Here is a 23,770-nt window from a genome sequence, read left to right as displayed (position 1 = left end):
GCCAGTATTCTGCTTACCACATCTTCTTTTCTCCTGTTTGTTGCACTCATCTGACAAAAGTTAATCCTGTACGAATCCAGCTGTTTTCTCTTTCCCTGCAGGTGAGTATTGTGTGCTGCTAAAGGGAGTTAAGATACCAGTACACACTCATGATTACCAGTCTCAAATGGACCTTGCATAGCTAGACTGTCTTCTTATTTTTTCTGATAAAATAGTTCTATGACTATTTCAAACCTTTTCACTCTCTTCAAAGTTGTAAGTCCTACCCTCTAACAAACGACTTTACTTTCTTATAGAAGAAGTCAAATCCATTACACAGGAAACTTCTTCAGCATCCTGTTACCAAACATGCCTGGGTCTTAGGTTAGGATATTTAAAGCAGAATTTTGAAAGATATTATCAAGGTTTAGAAAATTTCCATCATTCCCTAGCATTTCCTCATCCTTTGCTGCATTCTGTCTCTTCCTATAGCTATGGCTCTAGGCAACCACAGATGTACTTTCTGTCATTGTAAATCAGTTTTTTATTTTCTAGAATTTCATATAAATGTGATCATGCAGTGTGTACTCTTTTGTATCTGGCTTCTTTTCCCTCAGCATAATGATTTTGAGTTGTATCCATGTAGTTGTATATATTAACAGTTCATTCTGGTTTGTTTGTTTTTTTTTTTGCTGATGAGTATCCAGTTAGCGGATATATCTCAGTTTGTTAATCCATTTACCTGTTGATATTTCCAGTTTTTGGCTATCACAAATGAAGCTGCTATGAATATTTGTGTATTAGTCTTTGTGGATAGATGTTTTTGTTTTTTGGAAGGATAAATGCCTAAAAGTGGAATGAGTAGGTGCTGTTTCCTTCCATGATTTGCCAAAAAATTGATAAGTCTCAAAAGCAACTTACACTGATGGCTTATATTTATTACAGCCAAAGGTACAGAATAGGCAGCAGGAAAGAGAAATCAATAGTATTAGTGGTGTCTAGGGAATTAAGGCATAGGCTTTCTAGTTCCTCCTTGTCTGAGCACACAGGATACACTTTGTCTCTGACAGTGAACTACAAGGATAGGTATGGAATGTTTCTGTTCAGGAAAGCCCACTTGAGTCTTAGAATATGAGACTTTCAAGGGGGGGTTGGTCACATGTGGACATGTCCTGTACATGTCTGAGTACACAACCATGGTACGCAAGACTGAGTACTCAACCATGGTACGCAAGACTCAGGTACACATCATCAATCTTGATGTTTGTACAAAGCAGTGGAACAAGCCGATAGGCCTGGTCCATTGCTCTGGGTGCGTTTTACAAAACCATCAGTAACTAACATAAAGAAAAGTCTAAAGACCACATTCCTAAGGATTGGCCCACAGTCAGCCCTGGTTCCCTTGGGGAAATAACAAGGAATAAGTAGTCGTATCTGCATTGTTAACCATTTTCTCATGGATGGCATGGTAGATGAATGTTTAACTTGTCAAAAAACCATTCATACTATTTTCCAGAGTAATTTTTGCATTTTACCGTTACACCAGTAGTGTATGAGAGATCCAGTTGTGTTACATCTTTGCAAATGGTGGTATTGTTAGCGTTTAAAATTTTAGTCATTCTAAATACATAGGGGTATTTATTTCACTGTGGTTTTAGCTTGCTTTTTTCTAATAACTTATGATGTGAACATCTTTTCATGTGCCTTTGACTATTCATATCTTCTTATTGTGAAATATCTTTCCTGTCTTGCCTCCCCTTTTTATAATTGCCATCTTATTAAATTGTCAAGAGTTCTTTATGTACTCTAGATAGAAGTCCTTTGTCAGATATCTGTATTACAAATAATTCTTCCTGTTCTGTGGGATGGTTTTTTATGTTTTTATATAGTGCTTTAGAAGAACAAAAGTTTTTTAAGTTTCACAAATGTAATTGATTATTTTCTTATATATATGATTCATGTAATTTGTGTTCTAAGAAATCTTTGTCTCCCCCAAGGTCACATAGATTTTTTTTTTTCTATATTTTCTTCTAGAAATTTTATAGTTTAAGCTGCTATATTTAGGCCCATGATATGTTTATAGTTAATTTTTCCATGTGGTATAAAATAAGGGTTCATGTTCATTTTTTTTCATATCGGTAGTCAGTTAATTGGCATCATTTTTACAAAGACTTCTCTTTTTCTATTGAATTGTCTTAACACCTTTATAAAAAATAAGTTGACCATACTCTTTTGAACCTATTTCTGGAATTAATTTTTATTTAATTGATCTATGTATCTGTCTTCACACCAATACCACACTGTTTTCTTTACAGTAGTTTTGAATTCAGGTCATATGTCTTCCAACTTTGGTCTTTTTAAAAAAAATTGCTTTAGGGTGCCTGGGTGCCTCAGTTGGTTAAGTGACTCCCTTTGGCTCAGGTAATAATCCTGGAGTACCAGAATCTAGTCCCACATCGGGCTCACTACTCAACAGGGAGTCTGCTTCTCCCTCTGACTCTCCCCCTTCTCTTGCTCGTTCTCTTTCTCTCTCATTCGCTCTCTCTCAAATAAATAAATAAAATCTTAAAAGAAATTTAAAAAAACATTGCTTTAGTTATTTTAGGTCCTTTATGTTTCTTTATAAATTTTAGTATCAGCCTCTCAATTCAATTATCAAAAGTCTCTAGAATTTTTATTGGGACTTCATTGAACTTGTAGATTTGAGGGAGAGTTGTCATTTTAATAATATTAAATCTTCTAATCAATGAACGTGGTTTATCTCTATTCTCTTTAGGTTTTCCTTAATTTCTTTCAGCAATGTTATTTTGGTGTTCAGTGTACAGAGCTTGCACATAATTTTATTAAATATTAATTTTGTGGTTTTGATATTATAAATGCTATTAAATTTTTTTTTTAAGATTTTACTTATTTATTTGTCAGAGAGAGAGAGGGAGAGAGAGCGAGCACAGGCAGACAGAATGGCAGGCAGAGGCAGAGGGAGAAGCAGGCTCCCTGCAGAGCAAGGAGCCCGATGTGGGACTCGATCCCAGGACGCTGGAATCATGACCTGAGCGGAAGGCAGCTGAGCCACCAACCAACTGAGCCACCCAGGCGTCCCTAAATGCTATTAATTTTTTTAAAATTTTTGAGATGATCATAGTAATGCAGTTATAAGAAATAATACAGAGATTCTGTATACCATTCACTTGTTTTTCCCAATTGCTAAAGTATTGCATCACTGTGGTAAATATCACAACCAGGAAATCCATATTGATCCAACCTACTGAACTTATTCAGATTTCACCAGTTTTACACGTACTTATTTGTGGTTGTATGTGGTCATGTATTTAGTTCTATGCAATTTTATCACATATGTCGATCTGTGGAAATTACCGCAGTCAGTGTGTACAAGAGTTCCATCACAGGGATCCTTTTTGCTACGTTATATAGCCATAGACATTCCCCCACACTCACCCTCTCCCTTGACTCTGGCAGTCACCAATCTTTTCCCCATTTCCTTAATTTTTTTCATTTCAAGAAGGATATATAAATGTAATCATGGGGACTGGCCTTTGCCATGCAGCTTAATTCTCTTGAAATTTATCTCAGTTGTTGCATATATCATTCGTTTCTACCTTTTTATTGCTGAGTAAGCATTCCATGTAGTAAGTATTCCATGCAGTAAACTGTATCGTGGTTTGTTTAACCGTTCACCCATTAAAGTACATCTGAGTTGTTTCTTGCTTATTTTGAATAAAACTTTTATGAATATTCATGTGCTGGTTTTTGAATGAACATGTGTTTTTATTTCTTTGGTAAAAATGCCCAACAGTGCAGTTGCTGGGTTGTACTGTAAGGTGCATATTTAATTTTGTAAGAAACTGCTATACTTTTTTCCAGAGTGGCTGGACCATTTTATATTACCACTAACAATGTATAAGAGATCCAGTTTCTCCACATCTTCTCCAGCATTTGGTGTTGTCATTATTTTTTATTCTAGCCAGTCTGATAGGTTTGTATTATGTCTCATTTTGTTTTAATTCGCATTTTCTTAATGGCTCACTATAATGAACTTATTATTTGCCTTCTGTGTATCTTCTTCAGTGACATGCCTATTCATGTCTTTTGCCCATTTTCTAAATTGAATTGCTATTTGTTTTTTACTGTTGAGTTTTGAAAATTCTTCATATATTCTGCATGCTAGTCTTTTGTGAAATATGCAAATAGTTTCTCCTAGTTTGTAACTTATATGCTATTATTTTTTCAATTATATTTTCCAGTTCATTCTTAGTATATAAATACATTAACTTTTTTTTTAATATGATCTGGTATCCCATGACATTGTTAAATCCACACATTATTTCTAGTGACTTTTTTGCAGACACTTTAAGATTCTCTACATGTCTTCTACAAATAAATTTGTCTAGTAAGTACTTCTTTCTCACTATATCTTGTATTCCTTTTTCTTGGCTTATGACACTAGTATATCTAGTACAATGTGGAATCACATTGTTGAGAATAGGTGTCTTTGCCTTGCTTGCATCTTAGGTTGCAGGTGTTCAGTCTTTTACTATGTGTAGCTATGGGTATTTCATAGATGCCTTTTACTCAGTTTTGAAAATTGTCTTTTATTCCTAGTTTACTTGTACTTTTTATCATGAATAGGTGTTTTATTTGTGTCAAATGCTTTTTCCATGTTTATTTAGAGTATCATATGTTTTTTCTATTGTTTTTGTTGGTGTGGGGAATTACACTGATTCCTTTTCCAGTGTTGTTACCAGCCAGTTTTTTTGGTAGATCGTGATGTATTATCTCTTTCATATGTTCTTGGATTTGGATTGCTAATAATTGCTTGTTTTTAATATCTCTGGAAGGCATACTTATATGTTATTTGTCAATAAATTCTGTCAATAAATTCTGTCAATAAATAAAAAGAAAAATATTTTTTCTAACAAGAACTAGTCTACTTTTTCCTCAGTTATTTATGGAAGAAGGGTAGAATTTTGAGACCAGTGTGTTTGGTACTTGAGGTGTACTTCCTGGACATACTCTAATTTTTGTAACTTGCATTAATAGACTATCTTAAACCAGTTCTGTATAGTTCTAATGTAAATGTTGATCTCAAAAGTGTGATTTTGGTCTGATGAATAAAATGCTGGGCCAAAACAGAAATGGTCTCTTTAGTTTTAACAATTAAATTACCAAGCACGTGATTTTTAGTATTTATTAAGACTGATAGCTGGGAGAGAGCCATAATCTGCAGAAATCTAATTTCCTAACAGTACCATAAAAAGTTGACCAAAATTAAAAATTCTATTTTGTTTTGTTTTTTAGTTTTGATTTCTGTTTAAGCCCCTAAATCTACTTTTAGAGAAATCAAAATGTAATTTAACATTTGTAGTAGGTCACTGAGACTCTGTGATACATCTCATGTCCCCTAGAAAAGCAATAAATTAATATCCTGTGATACTACAACAGTTAAGCTTTGTTGGCTCTATTCCTATCATGGGCTAAAAGGGCACTCCTGTTAGATTCTCTGCCACTCTCCATCCCTTGCCAGTTGGGTTATTGCTGTTACTTAGAAAGTAATGAAGTATAGAAGAAAGGGTACTTATGTAAATTGTTAGATTATCTTTGCTGTGTCACATGTTTGACTTCTGCAAGTCATCTAGCATGTCTAATCTTTAATTTTTTATTTAAAATGAGAATTGGTGATTATGGAAATGAATATGAAATTGAAATATTCTGTCTTATATTTCAGTCTGAAAACTTGGAGAATACAGTAATCATACCAGATATCAGACTACATAGCAATCCTTCTGCTTTCAATATTTATTGCAACGTACGCCATTGTGTTCTGGAATGGCAGAAAAAGGAAACATCGTTGGCAGCTACATCCAAGAACTCTGTGCAGAGTGGAGAATCAGATAGTGATGAAGAGGAGGAATCCAAAGAGCCCCCTATCAAGCTTCCAAAGGTAAGACACTAAGTTCCACTTGGATGGATAACCTACAAGTATTCCAGCTATAGTACAAATATTTGCATTGCTAAAGTACCTTTTTATAAAATTGTGCACTAAAAATTAACAGGGCTTATGGGGAAAAACAGGTTTGGGGCAGACTAGGAAAACTGCAGTTTTATAGCTGGAGTGCTAACAAAGTCAGTAATTGGTAACTCAGTGGTGAGTACTTGGACAGCCCAGGAAGAAAGATCAGGGGCTTTTAAAAATGTACAAAAGCAGTAAAGTGGAATTGGTGGCTTGTAAACCTTGAGCCATTGCAGATAGAAGTGGAACTCTGAGCCTTTTGGCTGCTGTTAAAGTAGGCGTAAGCAGAACTGCAAACTACCACAAGCCAAGGGCCATAGAAAGCTGGGGGTGCTCCCTTCTGGAGAGGGAATCTGGGGTACAGGTATGCATTTTTATTTTTCTTGAACTAGAACTAGAAGGGCTCCTGGCTATGCAGCTGCTGAGCTGAGAGCTTTTGCCTTTTCTGCCCAAGGATATAATTGTACTCTTGCTACTTTGGCTCCCTTTGCCTAGGAAGAAAATTTCATATGAAGCAGTAAGATTTCTACATTGTTCTGATATCATCCCTTATTTACCAGAGACTTGCAAACTAATTGGTGTTATAAAAACATGTATGGTAGTAGAATAGGCTATTCTTAAGGTACTCCCTTCTATTTAAGTATTAATATATTTTAAGACTGTAATGTTATTTTATATATAATATTTTGTCTATATTGTGGGTATAGTTTGTATTTCTAACAAAAGACATATAGACATTTTTTAAAAAGGTACCTTTATCATAAATGATTTATGCATATTGCTTTTTTCTAAATATAGGCATTTTAAAATGATTTCCTTTATTATAAATGATTCAGGTCTGTTGCCTTTTTACTAAACTGATACCTTAAAGCCATGCCTTGAAAACTTTTTTTTTTTTTTTTAAGATTTCATTTATTTATTTGACAGAGAGACAGATCACAAGTAGACAAAGAGGCAGGCGGAGGGTGGGGGAACAGGCTCCTTGCTGAGCAGAGAGCCCAATGCGGGACTCGATCCCAGAACCCTGGGATCATGACCTGAGCCGAAGACAGAGGCTTTAACCCACTGAGCCACCCAGGCACTCGAAAAGTTTTTTATACACACCCAGAGGAGCTATTGTGTAGATATTTTGGTATTTGAAAATAGCAGCCAAGATAAAAAGTATGTTCCTCATCTGATTTTTTTTTTTTTTTTCCTCACATCTCATGGTGGCTATTTCTAAGTGCACCACTGTCCTTAATCATTACTGTCAGGTTCTTCTCATTTTATGCTCAGCGGATGACTTGCTTCCTGTTTCATAGAGTAAGAGAGGTTTTGTGAACTTCCTCTGACTTTTAGTCAATCATCTTCAAATATCCTTCTCTTGGGACTTTTCTTCCTTTAGTCCCTTTCTCTCCAGCGTCCTTAAGTGTACCTTCTTCACTATCTCCTTCTTCTACTTAAAACAAGAAGCTCATCTTTTCCATGTAAGTTCCTCTAGGTAGAGAGTTTTCCATCAGGTACTGACACATCAGGAAATAGAGTACAGTGACTAAGAACTTGGGCAGTGGAGTCAAACTGTCAGGCTCAAACACTCACCATTAAAAATACTAGCTCTGTGGTGCTGGCAAAGTTACTTGACTTATCTGTGCTTCAGTTTTGTCAACTGTGAAATGGAGATAACATCTACCTCGCAGGATTGTAGTGAGGATTCAGTGAGTTAATAAATGTCATAGTTATAAATAAGTAGAAGTATCAGCTTAGGTGCAAACAAAGTGCAAACAAGAAGTTGAGTAGGTGCAAATGAATTTGAGTTTCTTTTCAAGGAACTCTTCAATCTATTAATAAATACTTTACGTCCAAGGAAATCAAACTTCTGGACAATCTGTGAGATCATGTGACAAGCGAGAGAAGTGCTGAGATGTCTTTATGCAGAGGCATTCAGAATGCTGTGGGGTTTCGGCGTGGGTGGGGACTGAAACTCCCAGATGGTGAGTTTGGCAGCCATTTGCGTGACATGAAGGACAGACACAGAAGAAGAAATGAGGCCTTTAGGGCTTGAGGTGATGGGAATTTGAGGGCAGGTGAGAAATGTTGCCATTTTTCTTTTCCTTTTGACTATTTCTGCTCCAGATGCTACTCTTTTCCATCAGTTCCTCTTCTTCGCAGTTGTTCCTCTCTTGTTCCTCCTGCATGTGTGGCCATCGCTTTCCTTTTTTTCACTGAGGTTTTTTCCTTCTCCTACTCCTTTTCTCTGGCATAATTAAGATAGTTTTTATTTGTTGTTGAAGTATCACTTTGATGCAGTTTTATTTTAAAAGCTAAGTTGAATTTATTATATGGCCCTTGCTTGTCAGTTCCTTTGCCTTGTTTTATTGGGTCAGCAGCCATTGATATTTTAAAAAGAACTGTCTTACCCCCACCTAAGTACTTCATATTGAGTTTTTTGCCTAAAACAAATTTTAGGGTCTCCTGGGTGGCTCAGTTGGTTAAGCGTCTGCCTTCAGCTCTGGTCATGATTCTGGGACTCTGGAATTGAGTCCCACATTGTGCTCCCTGCTTAGCGGGGAGCCTACTTCACTCTGCCTCTGCCTCTTCCCTCCACTCATGCTCTCTCTTTCTCAAATAAATAAATAAAATCTTTAAAAAAAGAACAAAAAACAAAACACAGTTTTTACCCAGCTCACACCATCTTTCATTGTCTGATTTCCAGATCCTCCAAAATGTTCCAAGCTTTATAACTACATTATTTTTAACAGTTATTTTTAGATTCATACTTTGCTTTCACTCTCATTTGATGCTAGTCATCCACATATTTTGTTAAAAGAGACATAGATAGACTTATTTGTTTACTTCTTAAGTTTATTTACTTCTAAATTCTTTTTTGAGTTATAGCAAGCTTTATATTAGGCTCTGAAAACGAAATGATGAGACACAGCCCCCACCCTCAAGAAAGTTATGTCTGGTAAGGATAGCTGGCATGTCTAGTGACTTAAGGGTTACTCGGGGTGTGATAGATGTAGCGCGACAGGGTGGGGTAAAACTGCAGCACTGACTGCGGATGCATGTGCAGGCAGAGGAAACAGCATCATCGTAAAAGTACAAGTGGTCTCTTCTTGGCCAGAGTGGAGTAGCTGAGTTGGGTGAGTCAGAGAGCAGCAGCTAGATTGTAGGGCCTTCTGTGTCTTGTAGCCACTTTCAGATTTTGTCTTATGATTTGGAAATATTGAAGATTTAAGCAAGAGAGTTTGATGAGACTTGTATTTTAGTAAACTTACATAGGTGCTAGTAGGAAAGATCACTGGAGGTGGAGAGATTAGAGCAGAGGGACTAGTTAGGCAGCTACTGCAGTTGTCCACTAAGAGTGACTAATGGTTGGAATGAGGTAGTGGTTGTGTTCAGCCTACAGGAAGTGTATGACAAGAATTAGTAGTTGGTTGATTATGAAGGCTGACAGAGAAGGTGTAATCTAAACATATTTCTGAAGTTTCTGGGGCAGTGCCATTTACTACAAAAGGGAGAACTGGAAGAGAAACACTGCTTTGCTGGAATTATGATGACATTTGGTTCTGGCCGTATTGAGTGAGGTGTCCCATGTACACTAGATAGGGCTGAAGTTACAAAGAAAAGCCCCAGCTAAAAATAGAGATTTGGGAGCTATTACGGTGTGGGGGGAAGAAGGCAAGATGAAATTCTGTTAGAGATGGGATGGGAGTGAGATCAAGAATATTGCTTAAAAATTGTTAGCTTTGAAAAGTTGTAAGAACACTTCTTTTGGGCTTGAAGAGAAGGGAAGAAAATGGTAGTAGTCATTGATAAATCTGTATGTCAGAGGATAGGAACTTAGACATTTCACACCCAGATCTTCTGAGAGGCAGAATTCTTCTTCCTCCTCTTTTACCCTCCTCCTCTTCTGCTGCCGCTTTCCCCCCACCCTTTCTTTCACTGCCTTATAGATTTTTTTCTTTATTATTTATAAATGTCATCACTACCAAATATTTGCTTTATATAAAAAATTCTGAAAGTCAATTTACTTTCCTCTGTGGTAATATATAAGTCCACTTTTTGTTTCCTCTTCAGTTTTTTCAAATGTATTCTGGAAGTATTGGAATGGATTCTAGGTTTTTAAAAGCAATTTTAAACTTATAGTTGATATAGAATGTTATACTGGTTTCAGGTAAAGAGCATATAGACAATTCTGCACAATTCAAAATGCTCACCATGTTAAGTGTGGTCATCATCTGTCACCACACAACATTATTACAATATTATTGACTATATTCTCTATGCTATACTTTTCATCTCCAGGACTTATTTATTTTTTAACTGGAAGTTTGTACCTCCTAACCCCCTTCATCTATTTTGCCCACCCCCACCCTCTCCCTCTAGGCCTTTTTTTTTTAAAACACATCTTTATTGCTTTTTTTTTTTTTAAGATTTTATTTATTTATTTGACAGACAGAGATCACAAGTAGGCAGAGAGGCAGGCAGAGAGAGAGGGAGGAAGCAGCAGGCTCCCTGCTGAGCAGAGAGCATGATGCGGGGCTCTATCCCAGGACCCCGAGATCATGACCTGAGCCGAAGGCAGAGGCTTTAATCCACTGAGCCACTCAGGTGCCCTCCTCTAGGACTTTTTAATACAACAAGATACAATTTCTAACAGCAAAGAATTTATTATTACATCTAAATGTAACTCAGTTTTTATGTTCATACTTGTTAGTGAACTAATAAAATCACTTTAAGAAATACTATGATTTTGAGGAGAGCAAAAATAAAACCTTTTTGAAAGACTCGTTGTATCATTTTTCTTTGGCCAAGCATATTTTTATCTTATTTTTCCCAGCAGTGACATTGGACTGGCTGTATCAGATAGTTATTTGGGTTTGTGTTCCTTCAAGTATAGTAGAGAGCCTTTGGGATTTACTTATTTGAAAGCAACTGTAAAGAAAAAATTCAGTAAATTTACAAAACACTATTTTTCTGAAGAGAAGTGGAAGACTATGTGTTGGGTAGTTATGGTTTATCATTGAAAGTATAGGGACGCCTGGGTGGCTCAGTTGGTTAAGCAGCTGCCTTCGGCTCAGGTCATGATCCCAGCGTCCTGGGATCGAGTCCCACATCGGGCTCCTTGCTTGGCAGGGAGCCTGCTTCTCCCTCTGCCTCTGCCTCTGCCTGTGCTCACTCTCGCTTCTCTCTCTATGACAAATAAATAAATAAAATCTTTAAAAAAAAAAAAAAGAAAGAAAGAAAGTATAGAAGCTTAGGGGCATTTGGTTGGCTCAGTCATTTAAGTGTCTGCCTTCAGCTCAGTTCATGATCCCGGGGTCCTGGGATTGAATCTTGCATCAGGCTTCTTACTCAGAGGGGTTTCACTTCTCTCTCTCCCTCTTCCAATGTGTGTGCTTTCTTTCTAGCTCTTACTCTTTCTCAAATGAATAAATTAAAAAAAAAAAAAAGACTCAGTGTTAAAGTACAATTTCAAAGTTTATACATACGGTAAAATACTCTCAGCCAAACCTCAAGGGGAAACACTTCACAACATCTTTTGTTTCTCAACTCAATAATTCAAAGCTAGATATGTTAGAAAACTTTAGGTTGATTTTTACTTTGTTATATATTGAAAACATATCATTATTCTGGAAACGAAGTAGTTTTCCCCCTTATTAAAAAATTTTTTTGTGAAGTAAGGTACAAATGAGTACCGAGAATCTACAGTGGTTAGCCTAGACAGATGGGTCATTTCTCTTTCCTGATCATTTGACTAACATTTTATGGGTATGTCTCACCAAAAACAGCCAGTGTTCTATTCCTAAGCAGCATACCTGAGTTCCTTATTGTCATACATTTGTTCTTACACTCTAAACTTACCAGAGAGACAACTCAGGAACTTGATTAGTAAGTAGCCTTACTCCTTCTGGTAAGGTTCAATACTTTCTCTGTTACTGTAGGAATTTTGTATAAATAAACCCTAGCTAAGAATGTATCTGTGACACTTCTCCTTTGGATTTTGAAAAGTCACAATTGGTAGCAGTAGAGTAAGCATTCTTGGAGACCAAAAGGATACAGTAGTCTCCCATTGGCCTGAGGACAGAGCCCCACATTTTGTGTTTAGGAGATCTTTGAGTTCAGATTCATTTCCTGTAAAGTACATAAGCAGATAGAAATCTTGAATAGGGCGTTTTTATTTTTTAGTCTATTTCAGAAAAAGAAATTATATCACCTGGAAATTTTCACTGCTTAGTGCATTTAATCAATTGAAACTTTATACAAGCAACTTCTGTGATCTTAACTATAACTAAGTCTGCTAGGATGTTAGATAACTTCTCTAAAAAGACAGTCCTGCTAGTTATTTTGACTTCTCAGTCATATCTGTATTCTTCAGAAACCTTGCAAATGGTAATCAAAACTGCAACTGACTTGCCTGCAACTGATTTGACCATTGTCTGGAAAATTTTTTTCTGAGTTGCAGTGGTTTTTAGCACACAACTGAGAGAGCAATTAAACAAATATTTATTATATGCCTGTCATGTGTCAGGCACTGGGCTAGCTGTGAGAGATGTTAATCTAGTTCAGACATGCTTCTTATCTATGAGGAGACCACAGTTTAGTTAGGAAAAAGGAAACAAAAATAGTCAGCTACACTATAATATAATAAATGCTATAACAGAGTCATGTGCAAGGCTCATTTATCCAGCTAGAGTATAAATTCTTAGAAGACAGGGACTAGTGTAATATGTATCTTAATATCTCCTGTAGTGAGTTTCCCAAAATAAGTGCTTAAGAAATATTTATGTAATATGTGATTAATGCACAGATCTCAGCCTGGAGAATATTCTTTTGTTATGTCCAACAGAATTAATGCTTTGATGCATTTCTACTAATTAGTCTTGTTTTAACTTTTCTGTTACTTCTCCAAATAATTTAACACCTTCTGAAAAGATCTTATACACCTCTTTCTCAAAATATTGCCACTGACTGAAGAATGGAATTTCATTGTCTGTTGTTCTGTCAGTCCACTGAAGTTATCTCCCAATACCAGATCATCACATTTCTCTCTCAGACTTTAGCTGCAGATTTCTCTGTCTTTTGCTGGATACTGAGTCAGATTTTTCCTTGGTCCTGATGAGGAGTAATAAGATAATTAAAGTAAAAATAGTAGTGAGGTTTTTTTTTGTTGTTTTTTTATTTGACAGACAGAGATCACAAGTAGGCAGAGAGGCAGGCAGAGAGAGAGAGAGGAGGAAGCAGGCTCCCCACTGAGCAGAGAGCCCAATGTGGGGCTCGATCCCAGGACCCTGGGATCGTGACCTGAGCTGAAGGCAGAGGCTTTAACCCACTGAGCCACCCAGGTGCCCCAGTAGTGAGTTTTTAAGTAGGCAGTTTCTAATTCTTTTTGTGAAAAACCCTACAAGAAAAGGGGACACCATCAATAAATAATAATTTGATTGTACCATTATACGAAGGGCTAAGATGAAAAACTCCTTTTTAAATGACTCTTTTTCTGGTCATTAGTAACAATTGACATGACTTTTAATGAAAGATTGCTGATTTGTAGTTAAGTATGGCCAAATGAACTTTTAAATTAATAGAGTTTATTTTTTCTGAGTGAATGTAACCTAGTATCTAGTGCACTCCTACAATTTTCATGTTATTTTCTTATGGCTTCCTTATGCTGTAACTGCTTTTAAAATAGTGCCATTATTTTTTAGCCTTCCATATAACTAAATGGTTTTCTGAATCTTGAAATTAAACATCCTGCGTAGTTGTGGGTTTTTTTGTTTGTTTGTTTTTTGGGAGGGTAATGTATTTCTTTTTGTTTTTGCCTTTTAAATATGGAAGCATTAATCATTTGCTGTGGAAATAAGCTGTACTGGTTCAACACCCAGGAAAGTGTTATTAGCTTACCTATTACAAGGTACGTGTGTGTGTGTGTGTGTGTGTGTGTGTGTGTGTATATATATATATTTTTTTTTTTTCATCTTAAACAGATCATTGAGGTTGGACTTTGTGAAGTTTTTGAGTTGATCAAGGAGACACGATTTTCTCACCCATCCCTATGCCTCAGGAGTCTCCAGGCCCTGCTTAACGTACTTCAGGGTCAGCAGCCAGAAGGCCTTCAGTCAGAGCCACCTGAGGTCCTAGGTAAGAGCTCAGGATCATTAAATGAAGTCTTTAAATGTAAATAGCTTCTCTTATGAAGCAGATACTGCCTGTAATGCAGTGTTTGTTGTTGTTTTTAAATTATGGTATTAAAACAGCAGGGGTGTAAATTTTAAGGTATTTTTCTCTGTTCTACTAGAGTTATAGTTTAATATTTACAGTTCATGTACAGACATTTCTTGATTACTGTGATGATGGGGGAAAAGCAAAACGTAAATCCTTGGAACCCAGAAATAATCCCAAGCCTTATAATCGCCATTAACTTAATTTGTTCTCATTAAACCTTAGGCCAAAATATTGAACATTGACTTTCTCTAACTTTGTGTGTTATTCTGGTAGTTAAAAATGTGGGAAGAGAGGAAACAAATGTCGCCAACCCAAAACAGCTCATCTGGTTTCCCGACAGACGGCATTTCTTTTGTATCCATTGTAAACAAAAATCCATTTTTGTTACAGACAATGCTTTTGAATTAGTGACAACTTCCAATAAATAAATATGTTTTCTTTTTGTAAAATGTATTTGGATTTTATAAATGCATGCCTTTTGTGTTATTGATACAGGTTCAACAAATAATCCAGTAAGCAAGTTGAGAGCTCTTGAGGAAGAGAAATAGAGATGGGGGCACAAGTTTGAAATTGGCTATTGCTTTTCTCTGATGCTAAAGTCTAGATTTTTCTAAATCTCAAGCATTAGTTCATATCAGAGTCATGTGGGTCCTATCTGTGGAGTTTCTGATTCAGTAGATTCAGCATGGGGCCCAAGAATTTGCATTAAAAATACATTTCTGGGTGGTGTGCCAGTGCAGCTCACCTGGGGAAAACACTGTTGGTCTGGACTAGAGTTTGATCTTTCTTTTCTACTTGGTTATTTGGTATTTATTAGACCCACATGTGAGAACCTAATTACATGTCATACTGGTTTTGTTTTGGTGGTAGTTTTTTCAGGGGAGTGTAGGGAATCACATGGTGATTAGTTTTTGTGTTTAATTTTTTTGTTTGGTTTAGTGGGGGAGGGGAGTGCTTGCCAGGGAGACAAGCTGAAGATTAAAAAAAAAAAACAATACCCTCCCCCACCCCGTGTTATTAAATACTAATTAAATTATTAAGTTATTAAATACTAAATAAAAGCTGTCATATGGTGAGAAGCAGGCACCTTGTTTGATTATTGTTATGGTAACACTAGTGATCGTATTACTATTGTGATGCATTACTTGGCATCACAGCATCTTACTAAAGCTTTATTTATTTAACTGATTTTTTTTTTAAAGAATTTTTTGCTGATCTCTGGCTTGTCAATTAACAAATAATTGAAATATTTTAAAAATCCACTAAAACCTATATATCCTATTTATTTTTTTTTATTTATTTTTCTATTGACGGATTTACCATCACTTTATATTTCTTATTTTATTTAGTTAGCTCAAAGATGTAATTTGACTTTTTTAAAACTAAATTTTTATTGAAATCTGTCTCTGTTTTTTCCTTTGATCTAATAGCGTAATCACATGAATACACTTTGGTTTTTTTTCATGTTCATGAAAATATAGGTATATATGAATCACTCTTACTGTCAGGGTAGCTTGATTGATTATTACACACCAGGCTTCTTCTCCTAGGAAATAGATTTTGATTTAGAAATTGTCTAGGTAAAAAAAATCATTCTTCTTACATCTATTTTTCTGTTCATTTTAGGGTTGGGATGTATGTTCTTAAGTATTCATGTAAATGTAAAAGTATCTTCTGTGTTCTATGCAAAGAGCATATAATTCAGGGGTGATCAGTACAGACATTGTTGCTGTTATTATGGGACTTAGCATCAGGCAGTCGAACACGTGTGATTGCAGATGTGGATAAATAGTATGGGGGATATAGAGGGAGTCTGGGAGTCTATAACAGGCTTCCTTGAAGATGTGACATTGGAGACTTGAAAGACAAGTAGGAAGAAGTTAACTGTGTTTCTAGGCAGAAAGGAGAGCGTGTAGTAAGTCTCTGAGATAGGAAGGAGAATGACTGAACAAAGATTGTCTGGCTAGAATGTGGAGAGTGAAGGGAAGGAGGGCTTTGCTATAGGTGAGGAGGGAGGCAGGGACTAGACCATATGGAGCTTTATAGGCCATGTTAAAGGAGCCCGGTGGCTTTTGTTCTAGGAGAAATGGAAAGTCACTCACTGTCTCTTTAGGCTTAAAAAAAGTTCTTTATTTTATAACACTTATACTGTTCTTTTCCACTCGAATCTAACTTTTTTGATGACAGGCATTCTTTGTCTTGTTTGCCAAAGTATTACCACAACCAAGAACAGTTTCTCATGTACAGAAAGAATTCAATAAATATTTTCTGAGTAATTAAAAGATGAAGGGGCAGAAGGATAATGATGGAAGGAAGGATGGACAAACAGAGATAGTAGAGAGGAAAGGATGAGGGGAAAGAAGGATAGTTGGGAGCAAGGGTGAAGGGAAGGAAAGACTGAAGGGTATACAGGCAAGTGAAGAAAGGGAGGGAGAATGGAAAGAAGGGAGAGGAGCAGGAGCCAGCTAACAAAGGAGTGAACAGATTTTAAATAAAAAACTTGATGTTTGGTTTAAAACTTCTCTTTGGCTATAAAGGGGCAAAGTGAAGGTAGGAGCTAATTAAGGAACACTTTGTAGTATTCTGATTCTGAGGTGGTTGGGAGGATGGATTGGGAGGATGGTCATGAGATGGACCAAGTGAAGGCTTTAGGAAGCAAAAGTGACAGGCGTAACTGGGATGAGAGAGACAGGAGATGAGGGAGACAGAGGAAGGCTAGCTCTGTGAGTCAACAATAAACCACACATGGCCTTTTAGTTTTCAGAGAGTTGCAGTACACGAATTCTTTCTCTTGCTCTTTTTCCCTCTCCCTTTCTTCATCTTCCTCAATTTTGCAGTCTTTTTCTGACTGTTTGTTTCTTTTTCTTTCTGTCTTGAGTGCTCATTCTATACGGATTTTCAAATTCCCCTTCCCTTATGCAGAAGAAATACCTGGAAGTCTTTGATTCAGTTTTGGGCAGAGTTGTTCAGGGGATTTGTGTGGAAACTTCATGTGACCATAGAACGTTCAGGTGTTCATTTACCATCTTTACCACTAAATGGCTCTATCATTTAGGGAAAATCTCTTTATCTCTCTGTCTCAATTTCATTGTCTGTTAAAGGGGGATGGTATATGTCCTATTGACTAGAAGGTTTTTCTAGGGTATAAAATGGATTACATACTCACTTTATAAATACAAATGTGAATTGTTATTATGTTAGCAATAAAGTAAGTTTACATTAAAACAAATTATAGCATGTGCTTATGTATTCTGTTGTTTTGCAAATACGTAATTTTCTGGATACTTATCAACATTTTAAGAAGCTTGTATTCTTCCCACTCTAAAAGGTAAAATAAGTGCAGTGAGTAGTCTGTTACTTGAGAGGATATTTCTTGAATGTGTGAATGCCTCAAGACGAGTTTCTTTTAAGCAACCTGGGATAGATTCCATTTTTTTATTTACAAAAATAAAGAGTTGAACTAAATGTTCTCTAAGGTCCTTTTTATATAAATATTCTAACTTTGTGGGGGAAAGGGTAACTAGAAAGGAACTAATGCAAAGTAAGTGTTCTAGGTGCCTTAAATATTTTTTTTATAATGAAGCAAGGTATAAGTAAATAAACAGATGCATGAAGTGTTCTGTATGTCGAATGAATGTAATTGAGTTTTATTTTATCCGCAGAGTCTCTCTTCCAGCTCCTTTTGGAAATCACTGTTCGAAGTACAGGAATGAATGACAGCACAGGCCAGTCTCTGACAGCACTTTCCTGTGCTTGCCTCTTTAGTCTGGTGGCTTCTTGGGGAGAAACAGGAAGGACACTTCAGGCCATCTCTGCTATCCTCACCAACAATGGCAGCCACGCTTGCCAAACAATACAGGTATTTCATTTATAGCTGCTTAGAAGGTTATAAGATGCCAAGTTGGAATTTCACCTTAATTGTCAATAGGAGTCCCCTGCTTTTTCTCACTCATTATAGTTATTTGAGCTATCCAAGGTTGATATATAAGTAATCCACAGCATATATAAAGGTAATAAAATGAATTTGGCAAAAACTGAAAGCTTTAAACTGGCCTTTGTGTTGGCACCCCAGCCACCTCTTCTCTTGCATTGTCTTGTTCTCTGTCCTCCCCACCTCCCATCTTGCCCAGAATTTTTAATATTATTAAAAGCACTATTCAAGGATCAAATGTAGTTTTTTGTTTTTTGTTTTAAAGATTTTATTTATGGGGACGCCTGGGTGGCTCAGTTGGTTAAGCAGCTGCCTTCGGCTCAGGTCGTGATCCCAGCGTCCTGGGATCGAGTCCCACATCGGGCTCCTTGCTCATCGGGGAGCCTGCTTCTCCCTCTCCCTCTGCCTGCCATTCTGTCTGCCTGTGCTTGCTCTCTCTCCCTCTCTCTCTCTCTGACAAATAAATAAATAAAATAAAATAAAAATAAAGATTTTATTTATGTATTTGACAGAGAGATAGCACAAGTAGGCAGAGCATCAGGGAGAGGGAGAAGCAGGCTCCCCAATGTGGGGCTTGATCCCAGGACCCTGGAATTATGACCTGAGCCAAAGGCAGCTGCTTAATCCCACTGAGCCACCCAGGCACCCCTCAAATGTTGTTTTTTAATGAATTCATTTGTTTCTGAGCTGCTTCAGCTTTACATAGAACATTTTAAGTTTTTAATACCTGACTGTGGAATAAGCTCTTTATTGTTGTTAGTAGTGGGAAATACAATTCTCCTTAAAGCACACTTGATTTAATTCTTTTGGATTGTTCTGGAACTTGAGTAAGAAGTTACAGTTTTAAGTCTCTGTTATGTGCTCTTTACTTGCCCCTTGGTCAACCTCCAGAACAGATGGAAGGGCTGCTTCAATCCTGTTATTCGCAGCCAAAGATAGCAGAAGGGGAGTGCGGGTCATTTTCTTAGGCTTAATTCAGCAATATTGAACTCTCCTTGCCAAACATGAGCAATCTCCTTACTCTAGATTTCTGGTCTTATTCTTTTCCCTCTTTCTGCCCCTCCTGAAATCTTCTTTTCCCTTTTTATGATCCTGAATTATTTTGAAGTTCCTCTAATGCAGTAATGTTCAAAACTGTTCTGCACCTGTGCTTTGAGGTTTGGCAAAATTTTAAATACATGCTTAAAATACACAATTCTTAAATTTTAATGAAATAACACAAATATTTACATATATCAAATTTTTAAAATACAGTGACCATAAACACATGAGCTTATTAGGCATTGTGTGATTTATTTTTGTGCATAGACTCATCTCAGAGGATATGAGTTGGAGTCTAAATGATGAAATTGGCCAGTCCAGAGAGAGGAGGTGTTACTGTTGGGAATGTTGGGGGAGCCTGTTCTTAGTGTCCATGGGCTAAGGCAGGGAGATAAGAGTAAAAGTGGAATACTGAAGGCTGAAAGTAGTTTAGTGTAGTTATAGTATTGAGAGCTTTCAGCTAACAGAGATAGGACTTGCATGTATATCTGTCTGACTCTAGTATTATGCTTAATATGCACTGGTCTGTGTACAGTACTGGATCTCCTGAATCAAAAGCTGAGGTTCTCTGCAGACCTGCCCCATCCCTGCATCCCTGTCTCTAGCCCAGATACCATACTACAGCCTGTTATCTTAACGTGGCTTACGGGGTTCCTCATGATTTGGCCTCATTCCACCAACCACTTCATTTCACAGAACCGTCTTGGCCAGGCTATGGGTAGATAGAGAAAAGTCTTCCCTCAGAGTGTATAACTCTAACATCTCAAATTCTTTTAGGATTCAAATGCATATTACTTATCTTGTTCCAAAAAACTTAAGCTGAGAGTTTAAAGTAGGGCAGGGATGAGAGTACCATGAGGTACCTTATTGAAGGAGACTAAAATCCTTTTTGGAGGAATGAACTCCAAGCTTCATAGACTTCCCATGGACAAAACACGTCTGAGCTCACAAACAAAAAGCACATGGAAAAAAAGGCACTATCATTTAGAGTTAGTAGAAACAAATATAGCAGAGTCAGTCCTGCATAGTCTATATATATTGAAATTATTTGAAATAGAATATAAAACATATTTAATATAGTTAAATTAATAAAAGAAAGTCACCAAGTATGATTAAGGAATACGAATATAAAAAGATTCAGAAGGATAAGAAAACCAACTGAACTCCTGGAAATAAAAAAAACAATTATAATCTGAAATTTAAAGGATGAGTTAACCATTGGATATAAAAGAGGAAGAAATTATTCAGAATGCAGCACAGAGAGACAAAGAGAGAAGATATGGAAGACCAAATAAGAAAACATGAATAGAGAATGAGAAAGCCTAATGTATTAATACAATTTCAGTTTCACAAGGCAGTAAGGGCATTTGTGGAGAGTAGTACTTAAAGTAATTGGTAAGGTTTTCCAAAATTGGTAATGACATGGAATCCTCAGATTAAGGAAGTCTAATTTATCAGAGTAAATTCTCTAGGTCCTGCCACAATGTTGGTGAGAGAAAATCAGTAGAAGAAAAAAAGGAGGAAATCTGAGACTTTTTATTGTAGTACTGGGTTATCTTAGAATTAAGTACCCTTTTAGAAAGCATGAAAGAAATGGAGTCATGTTGAAGAAACCCATTAATTTCTGCCCCTCCCTGTCTCCAGGCAGGTTATAATAAAGGTTTTAATAAGGTTATAATAAATTATTTTTAAAGTATAAACTTTTAAGAATGGGACATATTTTTAGAAAAATAGAAATAGGGGAAAGCTTAAATTTAATTTCCTTAAGAGGCTAATGCCCATAGAAAGTGAGTTGATTTTCACCTAAAACTCCAGATGGGATTTAGAATTAGAAGTAGTAGGTGCCTGGAAAGTGGTGGTGAAGTCAAGAGCTAAAAATTGATTGGAAATCTGTATAATGAAAACTAGAGAGGGGTGCCTGGGTGGCTCAGTGGGTTAAAGCCTCTGTCTTTGGCTCAGGTCATGATCCCAGGGTCCTGGGATCAAGCCCCGCATTGGGCTCTCTGCTCAGCGGGGAGCCTGCTTACTCCTCTCTCTCTGCCTACTTGTGATCTCCATCTGTCAAATAAATAAAATCTTTAAAAAAAAAAAAAAGGTAGAGAACCCCAGAGGCGTTCTTTTGCCCTTCCTAGCAACTGTCCTAGCCAAGCAACTATCCTTCTCTCATACCCCAGAGAGATAGGTTTCCTGTCTAAAGAAACTGAGCCAGAGAGACCAGGGGAAACCAGCCACAACTGAGAGTGGAATTAGGAGCTAAGCTGAAAATGGAGATTTAATGAAGGTCTTTCTATTGATGATGGAATTTCAAAATCCTCACTAAATTTCCAGAACAGTGCCCATAAGACTTATTATAGCTTCTAGGAAAAAGACTGGCAGATTCTTCTTTGGAGAAAGAGCAAGAAAAGACCCACAAATGCAGACATTTGGAAGGGGGCCCTCCACTGAAACTCTCAATCTTAGTGTGATCATTTTGAGGTGAGCTCAAATCAGGTGATCTGTCAAATCTTGTCTATTCATAGCAAGCTTCCTACCATTTTTTTTTAGTAGCTTACTCTTAAAAGTGTACAACCGGATTATTTGTCTTTTGGGTGTTGAGTTTGGTAAGTTCTTTATAGATTTTGGATACTTACCCTTTATCACATATGTCATTTGCAAATATCTTCTCCCATTCTGATGTTTCTTTCCCTGTGCAGAAGTCTTTTATCTTGATGAATCCCAGTAGTTCATTTTTCCTTTTGTTCCTCTTGCCTCCGGAGATGTGTTTACTAAGAAGTTGCTATGGCTGATATCAAAGAGGTTGTTGCCTCTGTTCTCTAGTATTTTGATGGTTTCCTGCCTCACATTTGGGTCTTTCCTTCACTTTGAATTAATTTTTGTGTATGGTGTAAGAAAGTGGTCCAGTTTCATTCTGTATGTGGCTGTCCAGTTTTCCCAACACCATTTGTTGAAGAAACTATCTTTTCTCCATTGGATATTCTTTCTTGCTTCATCAAAGATTAGTTGACCATATAGTTGTGGGTTCATTTCTGGGTTTTCTGTTCTGTCCGACTGATCAGTGTGTCTGTTCTGGGCCAGTACTATACTGTTTTCATGACTACAGCTTTGTAATATAGCTTGAACTCTGGAATTGGGATGCCTCCAGCTTTGCTTTGCTTTTTGAAGATTGCTTTGACTATTTATAGTCTTTTGGGGTTCCATACAAATTTTAGGATTGTTCTAGTCCTGTGAAAATGGAATAATTTTAACTTCTCTTCCTTAGTCTAGGTCAGAGCAGGGTTTCGTGAGGGGTGTTGCCAAGTGGGAAAAGTAGAAATGGTGTGTTTGTGACTTATTGAGAGGAGCGTGGGAAAGGAACAATTAGGGGTAGGTATAGAGAAAACAGCAAATGCAAAAATAGGGCAGTTGTTGACTTAACAAAAAAAAAAAAAAAGAAAGAAAGAAAAATTACACAAGAGGGAAATGTAATGTTATACAGTTTGGTTCATGAACCATGACTACAGAGTCATAATGAGTGACATTTGAATACTAATGTAACCAGAAATTATTATATAGCTCAATTTTGAGGATTTGGGTTGGGAGGAGGGACATCATTGTTCATAATAGACACCAACAGAGAAAGTATTTCAAACAAAAAAATGAACCATGGAAGCTTTGGCATATTATATAGGAATATGGATAGTGATTCTAGGTAAAACAGCTGTAAGTTTAATATAGCTGCTTCTAGGGAGAGAATTTGTAATATTCAATTATGTATATGTTATCCTATCATATCTATATATATTTATACTATCTATACATATAGCATAAATTATTTTGGGTGAGTCAGAGGCCTTAGAACTGGAAGGGGTGGAGAATATATCTGTGAACAGTGGGTCACTTATCTCTGTGAAAGCTCTTTCCTCTACGAAGTGCTGTCCAATAGAAATATTATGTAGTCTACATGTATGATTACAATTTTTTATTAGCCACATTAAAAAGGTAAACTGAAACAAGTGTGGTTAATTATGTATTTTAATAGTGTATTTCACTCAACATATCCACAAAATCAGTTCAACATGTAATCAATGTAATATTAAGATTCTGCCTTCTTGTTTTTATACTAAGTCTTCAAAATCCAGTGAGTATTTTGTATTTAGAGCACTATCCACCTTCCAAGAGCTCAGTAGTCACATGTGGCTAATGGCTGCCATATTGGAAAGTGCAGCTGTAGAACTGTGACTGAGTGGTCTCCTGGGGTCTGGCTGTGTTGTTGGATATGGTAAAAGAGTGACAAAAGATGAGGAACAGAATTTCCTCTGCTGGCAGAATGCTGGTCCCATGCTGGTGACTGTTGACAACTCAGTGTTCCAGATATTAGCAGGTCCTTGATAAATATTGCTATCCAATGATAAATGAAGGCTGAATGAATGCACAGTTAACACAAATGAGTTTTCATATCATGGAATATTGTTGATGTTAATGGGCGTTAGTCATAATGGAAAAGCAAAGTGGAAGAGAAACATCGGAAATTTTGTTCCATCTGTAGAAACCGTAGCACACCATTCTCTTCTGCTTAAGTCTGTGCTTTGTTATCAGGAAGTGTATTA

At 36.7% G+C, this 23,770-nt stretch overlaps 1 protein-coding gene across 12 annotated transcripts in view; it reads left to right on the top strand.

The window, feature by feature from the left end:
• The window catches only part of MYCBP2 (MYC binding protein 2), a 259,246-nt gene that overhangs the window by 30,541 nt on the left and 204,935 nt on the right, over positions 1 to 23,770 (top strand). For all 12 annotated transcript variants that reach the window (XM_047720174.1, XM_047720176.1, XM_047720180.1 and 9 more), the window contains exons 3-5: positions 5,723 to 5,938; positions 13,975 to 14,128; positions 17,875 to 18,071. In XM_047720174.1, the coding sequence (XP_047576130.1) occupies positions 5,723 to 5,938; positions 13,975 to 14,128; positions 17,875 to 18,071 (567 nt within the window). The remainder of the gene's footprint in view (positions 1 to 5,722; positions 5,939 to 13,974; positions 14,129 to 17,874; positions 18,072 to 23,770) is intronic.

The sequence above is a fragment of the Lutra lutra genome, chromosome 3 (assembly GCF_902655055.1).
Source record: "Lutra lutra chromosome 3, mLutLut1.2, whole genome shotgun sequence".
In the NCBI taxonomy this organism is placed as follows: Eukaryota; Metazoa; Chordata; class Mammalia; order Carnivora; family Mustelidae; genus Lutra; species Lutra lutra.
The sequence above is the reverse complement of the archived record's forward strand: the minus strand, read 5'-3'. Positions and strand labels throughout refer to the sequence as shown.